Source organism: Leptodactylus fuscus, chromosome 7 (assembly GCF_031893055.1).
Source record: "Leptodactylus fuscus isolate aLepFus1 chromosome 7, aLepFus1.hap2, whole genome shotgun sequence".
Taxonomy (NCBI): Eukaryota; Metazoa; Chordata; class Amphibia; order Anura; family Leptodactylidae; genus Leptodactylus; species Leptodactylus fuscus.
In genome coordinates, this window is record NC_134271.1 from 134768756 (window position 1) to 134778682 (window position 9927).

At 43.5% G+C, this 9927-nt stretch overlaps 1 protein-coding gene across 1 annotated transcript; it reads right to left on the reverse strand.

Annotated features, from left to right (window-relative positions):
* Window positions 1-1228: 1228 nt before the first annotated feature.
* LOC142214550 (olfactory receptor 12D1-like) lies at window positions 1229-2158 on the reverse strand. The gene has a single exon (XM_075283494.1). It carries the CDS (start codon window positions 2156-2158, stop codon window positions 1229-1231), a length of 930 nt encoding a protein of 309 aa, XP_075139595.1.
* Window positions 2159-9927: the final 7769 nt, after the last annotated feature.

Genomic DNA, 9927 nt, shown 5'->3' on the forward strand with positions numbered 1-9927 from the left:
TGTGGCGTACGTGCAGAAACGGCTTCTTTCTCATCACTCTCCCATACAGCTTCTATTTGTGCAAAGTGCGCTGTATAGTTGACCGATGCACAGTGACACCATCTGCAGCAAGATGATGCTGCAGCTCTTTGGAGGTGGTCTGTGGATTGTCCTTGACTGTTCTCACCATTCTTCTTCTCTGCCTTTCTGATATTTTTCTTGGCCTGCCACTTCTGGGCTTAACAAGAACTGTCCCTGTGGTCTTCCATTTCCTTACTATGTTCCTCACAGTGGAAACTGACAGGTTAAATCTCTGAGAAAACTTTTTGTATCCTTCCCCTGAACAACTATGTTGAACAATCTTTGTTTTCAGATCATTTGAGAGTTGTTTTGAGTAGCCCATGATGCCACTCTTCAGAGGAGATTCAAATAGGAGATCAACTTGCAATTGGCCACCTTAAATACCTTTTCTTATGATTGGATACATCTGGCTATGAAGTTCAAAGCTCACTGAGGTTACAAAACCAATTTTGTGCTTCAGTAAGTCAGTAAAAAGTAGTTAGGGGAATTCAAATCAATAAAATGATAAGGGTGCCCATACTTTTGCACCGGTCAAATTTTGGTTTAATGCATATTGCACATTTTCTGTTAGTACAATAAACCTCATTTCAATCCTGAAATATTACTGTGTCCATCAGTTATTAGATATATCAAACTGAAATGGCTGTTGCAAACACCAAAATATTTAGAACAAAAAATGATTAAGATTTATAGGGGTGCCCAAACTTTTTCATAGGACTGTAAGTGGCCAGGACTTCAGGGCTAAGATCTGTGATGGATGGCTGCACTCAGGGACTAAGGATGGGGTGAAAAGTTTTATAAGAATTAGTTTGGGTGATTGGATAGTGAGGAGATGAGAGAGGACAGAGTTATAGGCTTGGAGCAAGAAATGAAGACAATCTCCTGACAGATGTGATGTTCTCCACACCTCGTGCACCACTGAAGAAAACATGTTTGAGACATTTGCCAAGGTTGCTGCCATCTTTAGTTCAGATCCCAGGGGGTGCTACTTAATTTAGGGCACTTTTTAGGGTTTGTAGTATTTGTTATCCAGATTGAGACAGGAGAGGGAATCGATCGATGGACATGCTGCGATTTCCAAAACAGCGCCGGTTGTCTGCACCCTGGGTTTTTACTGCAAAGTGGGCATGGGTTTTATGTATTTATTTCATATGTAATATGAATTCAGTCATGAAATCTTAAAAAACAACTTCTTCAAAGCTGTCTTAATGTCTTTGTTTCTTAAGGTGCATATGATTGGGTTTAGTGCTGGTGTGAAGATAGTGAAGAGGATTGCTGCTGCTTTGTCTTGGTCTAAAGAATATTTAGTAGATGGTCGAACATAGGTAAAAATGGCTGTCCCATACTGGAGAGAGACGACACAAAGGTGAGCACTACACGTGGACAGAGCGCGTTTTCTTCCATCTGAAGTCTTAATTTTTATCAGAAATCTACTAATACAAATGTAGGAAAGGATTGTTAATATCAAGGTTGTTACAGCGAACGTCCCAGTAACTCTTATGATAAGCTTTAGGTTTAGAGAAGTGTCCGCACAAGCCAACTCAAGCACCGGCTTTATGTCACAGAAGAAATGTTTAATTGTATTTGGTCCACAAAATGGAAGCCTTACAGTCATTATGGTGTGAAGCAATGAATGTAGAAATCCAATCACCCAAGAACATGAAGCTAAACAGAGACAGACATTGGGACTCATGATGGTTGAGTATCTTAAAGGATGTGCAATAGCAACATATCTGTCATAGGACATGGCCGAAAAAAATAAGACTTCTGTACTACCCAAGAAATGGAAGAAATGGCCTTGTAGTATACAGCCATAAAATGAGATTGTCTTCTTCTGAGACATAAGATCTGTGAGCATCTTGGGGACAACCACCGATGAGCAGCAAATGTCAAGTAAAGCCACGTTCCATAGGAAGAAATACATGGGTGTATGGAGCTTAACATCTAACATAGCAATAACCATAATAGAAAAATTTGCCGCCAAATTGATTATGTAAATTAAAAAGAAGCATGAAAAAATAATTTCCACAAAGTTATCCTGAATTACTAGACCAACCAGGACAAAGTCTGTCACTAATGTGTAATTTTGCAAGATCATTGTATGTACGAATACCGTATTATAAGAAATTCATATTGAAAATACTTCTCGTCTAGAAAAATTATAATGATATCAAAAATTTAGAAACATCTTTACTTTCAGTGGTATTGTGATCGATTGGTAGACCTAGATCTTGATGGTAGGCCACCAAGCAGTCTTGATGAAATTTTCTCAGTGTTTCAATGGGTTTAATAAGAACCATTCTCGACCTCCATCGAGTCAAAATCTTGGCGTCATTCAAAAATGGCTTCTGAAGGCAGAGGACGTTTTTTTTTTCTCTATCCTCAATGTTCCTGAGCAATAGGCGTTGTTTTTTTAGCATCCAACTTGCCGAGCATGCTCTCTATTGTCAGATCGGTGATCTTGGTCCAGAGCAGGGACAAGCTGTTCTTAGGAGGAAACCCACCAGCATATTAAATTTGAGGGTCTGTGGACAGAAGAATGGGCTAAAATCCCTCCAAACTGATGTGCAAAAGTAATAAGCAATTATAGGAAAAGTTTAGATATAGTTATTGCCGCACAATCGGGTCACACCAGATACTTTTGCCACTTACGAATTTGTAACATTAGATTATTTTATCTTATAAGTAAATGAGCGAGTCTGATATTTTCACTCGTTTACTTTACTTGGTTCTCTTTTAGGGTTGAGCTTGAAATTTCAGGATCGTTTTTAAAATCCAATTTTCAATCATTTTCCAGCTGATCCCGATCTTTCTCGCTCCCGATCGCTCAACCCTAGTAATGTAATGTATGTACACTAGGGTTGAGTCGATCTTGAGATTTCAGGATCGTTTTTAAAATCCGATTTTCGATCATTTTCCAGCTGATCCCGATTGTGAAATTTGCTCGATCACCGATTGGGATCCGATCTTTCCCGATCCCAATCGCTCAACCTTATTCTGTTTATTTACTTTGAGGCTAAGGCCCCACAGGACAATACGCAGCCTTAAAGAGCTGCAGGAAAAACTGCGGCAAGAACACATCGCGGTTCTCCCGCATGGCTTTGAACAGAACGTTCACGGCGTTTTCCTCCGTGGACTTTCTGTTACCATTATATTTACGGGAAAGCCGTCAACGTTTCCATAAATATAATTGACATGTTGCGATTTCCAAAACCACGCTGCAGTTTTTACCGAATGGTGAACATGGGATTCACATGAATCCCATCCACTTTGCAAGTACTGTAAAAGGCTGCGATTTTTCCGCCGCTGGCAAATTGAGGCGATTGCGGCCCGAGGGACTCCGGCCTTATAACTTGCTTGAAAATCTGGTGTCTTAGGTCACATTTCTGCACAAATATAGAAAATATAGGGTTCACAAACTTTCAAACACCACTGTAAAATCAATGCCCTGATCAAAACATTATGTGGCCTCAAATGTTACAAATATGCAAAACATTCTGAGTTGCCCTTAATTTTTCTTGTAAAAACTAAATTTATGTAATAATTCTTTGTATTTGCCTTATGTGATATGGTTGGTTTTACCGAAATTTCTGCAAAAACCCCCCCCAAAAAGTAAACTAAGCTCTACTAAATTTTTAATTTTAGGCTAAGGTCCAGAACTGTGGAAAAAACCACAGGGAAATGCATCAGGTTTTTTTCCGTGGCATTTGACATTTTTTCCTCTACATACTTTCTGCCTGTATGTGACAGTTTTTGAAAGCGCAGCAATGCATGGATGAGATTATCTAGAATCCCATCCAATTTTTAGGAGAAATAAAACGTAGCATTTTTTTCCACAGTGTTTCCGCAACGTGGGGCCCCGGCCTTAGAAGGGTCTCCACAGTGACGTAACTAGGAATGGCGGGGCTCCGTGGCAAACTTTTGACATGGGGCCCCTCCAAGAGGGGTACATGGGTGTGCAGGCTGTTTCTGAATAAGAGGGTGACGTGGGGTTCAGGGTGTGTATAAGCAAGAGGGGAAATGGGGATGCAATCTGTGTGCGAGCAAGAGGGTCATCTGGAGGGGGGAACGCCCCATTCCACCACACTCTTGCTCCCCCACAGCCTGCACCCCCATTCCCCCTTCTTTCTCACACACAGCCTGTGCCCCCGGGTCACCCTCTTTCTCACACACAGCCTGCGCCCCCAGGTCACCCTCTTTGCTCACAAACAGCCTGCACGCCCATGTACCCCTCTTGCTCACACACAGCCTGCACCACCCATTCCCTTCTCTTGCTCACATAGGGCAGAATGGGGGGTGCAGAATGAGAGTAGGAGGGGTACATAGGTGTACAGGCTGTGTGTGAGAAAGGAAGGAATGGGGGTGCAGACTCACACACCGCTTGGACACCCATGTACCCCGCTTCCTCACAGCCTATAACCCATTCCCCCCATTGTACACTGACCTGTACAGTCCGGGTAGCTCCGCCCACATAAGACACTGAGTCTATGTTAGTAGATTAAAGGACCTTTGATGATGTCATGTGTCAGGTCCTTCAATCTACTAGTATAGATGCCGGCACAAGACTTGGGACAGTGGGCAGGAGATAGAAGTTTCTCCTGCCCGCTGTCATTATGCAAGTGCTGGGAGGCAGCAGGGGCCCGGACAGCAGGCGGCCCCTGCTTGGCTGCAGTAGTAAAGGCAGCAATTGCTAGCTTTACTACTGTTAATAGATGGACTGTAGAGGAGGCAGCGCCTCTCCATCTTCAGGCAGCCCCGGCACTGCAGTAAATAGGGCTCATTATGTGCTGGAGTTACACCAGCGGATAACGGCCTATTTAAAAAAAAAAAAAAAAAAATCCGCAGCAGTAGCAGCTGTCACCGGGCCCCCTAGTGTCCCGGGCCCTGTGGCAGCTGCTACCACTGCTACCTCAGTAGTTACGCCCCTGGGTCTCCAATGCAAAACATATTTATTCCTTCACATCCCTTATATTCATATACTTCCTTCTATATACTGTCAGTACATAATAATGTGAGGGAGAGGACTGCAGAAAGGAACCACAAAGCCAATGGACTCAAACAATATAGTAGACCTTTCAGAGTTCCATTTACTGACCTTAGAGTCTAGAAAATGTTCATTGCCTAGGTCTAGACTGTGTTTATCTCAGTATATATTGCATTTAGTGATTCCCCCAATGGTAATTAAAATAATATTGTGGGATGTTAATAATAACCACTGAGGAGGTCCCTAAGGGCTAAAATCACAATAACAAAAATAATTAGAAAAATATACACCCAGGGTAATAATTTCTGGAATATTAGACAGTGTATACTTAGGCAGTCTGAAAATTGGCCATAGTGGCTGATGCTCAACGCTCAATCTGGCAAATGTTCACGATGTCTAGTCTAAGTTTACACCACTTTTTAATTGACTTACCCTGTATCGGAAGTTTACAACACAATTTTGGCACATCTTGGGGCATTTACCCGTTTCCTGATATCAGCTGTAGTAGTACACCCAGCGCCGCAACTCCCATGAGGCGACCTGAAGTGACCGCTTCAGGCGGCGCTATGCCAGGGCCACGGGGAGCGAGGCATTTTTGCTGACCTAAGCCAGTCCAGGACAAGCTGTCCTGGACTGGCTTAGGGTCACTGTCACTCAACAGTGGATTGGGGAGGTCGCTGGAGCAGCGCTGCTCCAGCGGCCACCCTCACGCTCAGGCAGAGAGCAGGTCTTCTCCCTGCCTGCTCTCTGCCTTCTAAAGACGCTCACTCCGCTCGGCCCCGCCCCCTCCGCTCGGCCCCGCCCCTTCTGCTCAGCCCCGCCCCCTCCACTGGGGGGGGGGCGGCTTTCTGACTTTCTGACGTCTACTTCAGGTGGCAGAAAGCCATGATTCACCCGAGTACCCAATTTCCAGGTGGCAACCTCTCTGAAGCAGAGTATTACATTGTACAGCAGAGACACAGAGCTAATGCCCACAATCAGAGTTCACTCTGATCGCGAGCATTGCTTTAAGTTATCCCCCCAAAGTTCCCTTTTGCCCCCCCATACCTTTACAGTTGCAGGAGCCGTTCTATTCCTATGACAGCCAGGAGCCTAATGAAGGCTCCTAGGTCTGTCACAGAAATATAGCTATTGAGGCTGGTAGTGAGGCTACCCGGGGGAGTTGGCATGTGTTGCACTGGCGGGGAACGTTGTTGCGTGCCGCGGCCAGGTACCGGATGCTGTGCGTGGATGGGAGTCACAGCCTTCGGTGCGGTATGGCGAGGAAACTGGCTCGGCAATGCCGCGCATGCGTGGGGAAGGCGGACAGGTGCGCGGGGGAGTGTGTGCCTGTGTAAGTGGGGATTGGCGCAGGGAGTGAGGGCGGCGCAGACGAAGTCGCAGGTAATGCTAGTAAAGAATAAAATTGCTTTTACTATGCATTCCTGGGGCTCTGAAACTTAAGAAAGGTATGATTATTATTCTGTTAGCATCTAAAACACTGTGGGAGTGATATAAAGAAGCTGGGGTAGTGATAGACTCCCTTTAATGGTGCCTTTCACTGTCTGCGCCAATAAGCAGAATTCATCCACAAGTGCGATAGTTTAATAAGTGGGAGAAATTGTGTAACAAATTGTGTGTTGCATTTTCTCATTTACCCCCTTGTGAAAGATAAACATTTGCGGCTAAGGTGATATTTTATTGTGAAAAATGTTATTTTTATTTTTCACAATATTAATTAATTCCGTGAAACAGTCGAAAGTGAAAGCATTGAATATTTCCGCTTGATAAATTCCTTAAGGCTAAACACAACACAATGATGATGTGGCATTGGTTACCATACAGGGATAGCGGGAACCATTCATGTTTTTTTTTTTCTGGCTCTCGAGTGTTGTTCTAAGGGTAAGTTCACAGAGGGTTTTTTGTTCCGCCTCAGGTTCCGGACCAAAATATGGGTAGTTGTGCACTCCACTCCAGATTAGGCCCAAATGAATGGGTCTAGTCAGGAGGAAGTGTCTTCAGGCGACTCCGCCTGAAAGAATGAGCATGTCGCTTCTTTTTCCGGGAGCCAGACCAAACGGCTCCCAGAAAATAGAACTGGCCAGCTCCCATTGTTTTCAATGGGAGCCGTCTTTTTGGTCAGGATTTTGCCCCCGTGTGAACTTACCCTTAGGGTCATAAAATCCCTTGCAATTCCAAAGATATTCTAGCCTTTGCCAGCCAGACATGTCCTGTGGTCTGGGCCATCACATTACACTATATCCCACTGTTGGTACCACAGTGCTGGCATAAAAAATTAAGAAAAAAAAATTCACATCTACCTCCATCAAGGAATCATTTTTGGTAGCTGTTTTTGAGAAGCCAATTCTTCATCACTTATGTCTCCCATTTGCCTGACACCATAGACCACCAACTATCTTTCTGAGTGCTCATTTAGCATATCCTTTGCTGGCGCTATCTCTTCTCCTCTTCCCCTTATTGTAGGGATTCCTCAGGTCTTGTTTCTAGGCCCCCTCCTCTTCTCTCTACACAACTCCTGTTGGACAAACCATTGGCAGATTTGTCTTTCAATACCATCTTTATGCTGATGACACCCGGCTATATACCTACCTACCACCCTAACTGTTCTCTCCATTCTTCCAATGACTATAGACTTGTAATATAAAAAAAAAAAAAAAAACTTTGCAAGTCTTCAGTAGGTGATACCTTTTTAATGGCTAACTCGTAATGATGACAGGATATGACGTTTCGAAGCTTCCTCAGAGCTCCTTCTTCAGATATATCTAAAAACACTTTCTAGAGGCTGCATATTAATAACTGGACACAGGAGTAGGATTACAGGAGGGAGGGGGAAAGAGGCTTATTACTTATATACTTATAAAAACAAATAATCAATTGCCAGATCCCAGGTTCTTATCTTAATGGCTGTCTTAGTTCAGTAATCTGTATAGAAAGAAATAAACCCACGTGAAACGTTCATTCCATTGTCCAGCGTCTGGAATAGGGTCATGGCCTTGTACTCATAAATCAGTTGCTGTTTCCTTGATTTAAAGTTCCCTTTTAAGATCAATATTTTCATGTCATTGATGATGTTATGATCTTCCTGGCAGAAATGTCACCTCCAACTAACAAAGGAACATTTCCATGTGGACAGAAGAGGTGCAAGACCTGCCTCCACATACTGACCACTGACAGGATAGAGATACCAAACTCTAACAGGGAATATAAAATCCCAGGTACGTTCACCTGTAACACACTTAATGTAGTGTATTTGATCATTTGCACCAAATGTCCCACTGAAAATCTGTATGTTGGAGAGACCGGACAGAAACTCAGAATGAGAATTAATTCACATCGCCATACAATCAAACAACAGAGAACTGATCTTCCCGTGCCAAAACATTTCTGCCAGGAAGATCACAGCATCATCAATGACATGAAAATCTTGATCTTAAAAGGGAACTTTAAATCAAGGAAACAGCGACTGATTTATGAGTGCAAGGCCATGACCCTATTCAAGACGCTGGACAATGGAATGAACATCACACGTGGGTTTATGTCTTTCTATACAGATTACTGAACTAAGACAGCCATTAAGATAAGAACCTGGGATCTGGCAATTGATTATTTGTTTTTATAAGTATATAGTAATAAGCCTCTTCCCCCCTCCCTTCTGTAATCCTACCCCTGTGTCCAGTTATATATATATGCAGCCTCTAGAAAGTGTTTTTAGATATATCTGAAGAAGGAGCTCAAAGGAAGCTTCGAAACGTCATATTCTGTCATCATTACGAGTTAGCCATTAAAAAAGGTATCACCTACTGAAGACTTGCAAAGTTTTTTTTTTGTTTTTTTTTTATATTTCATAACCACTGGCTAACACGGTACCAAAACAAACATTTTCCTTTTACCATATAGACTTGTACTGACGCTGCACTCCATACACTTAGTATCTGTGTAGTCAGGTGACAGGATCATACAGCTTCAGTTATATAATCTTATTTATTACAAGATGGAGCTTACCCCTTGTGTCTCCTTATTCCTCACAGATTGCAAGAGCAGGACACTCATTCATATTGTTTAGTACTAGAGATGAGCGAGTAGTAGAGATGAGCGAACAGTGTTCTATCGAACTCATGTTCGATCGGATATTAGGCTGTTCGGCATGTTCGAATCGAATCGAACACCGCGTGGTAAAGTGCGCCATTACTCGATTCCCCTCCCACCTTCCCTGGCGCCTTTTTTGCTCCAATAACAGCGCAGGGTAGGTGGGACAGGAACTACGACACCGGTGACGTTGAGAAAAGTAGGTAAAACCCATTGGCTGCCGAAAACATGTGACCTCTAATTTAAAAGAACAGCGCCGCCCAGGTTCGCGTCATTCTGAGCTTGCAATTCACCGAGGACGGAGGTTTCCGTCCAGCTAGCTAGGGCTTAGATTCTGGGTAGGCAGGGACAGGCTAGGATAGGAAGGAGAAGACAACCACAACAGCTCTTGTAAGAGCTAAATTCCAGGGAGAAGCTTGTCAGTGTAACGTGGCACTGACGGGCTCAATCGCCGCAACCCAGCTTTCCCAGGATCCTGAATGGAATACACTGTCAGTGTATTCCCGTATACCCGATATATACCCCCGATACCCGTTCCAACGGTGTGCCCCCCCACCTTCACCCCAGAAATACCCTGCAAGTCCCCTAGCAATAGAATTGGGGCTATATACACCCACTATTTTTGCTACTGCCATATAGTGCCATTGTCTGACTGGGAATTCAAAGAATATATTGGGGTTACGTGCACCCACAATTTTTACTACTGGTATACAGTGCCAGTTTCTGACTGGGAATTCAAAGAATATATTGGGGTTATAAATACCCTCATTTCTTGCTACTGCCATATAGTGCCAGTT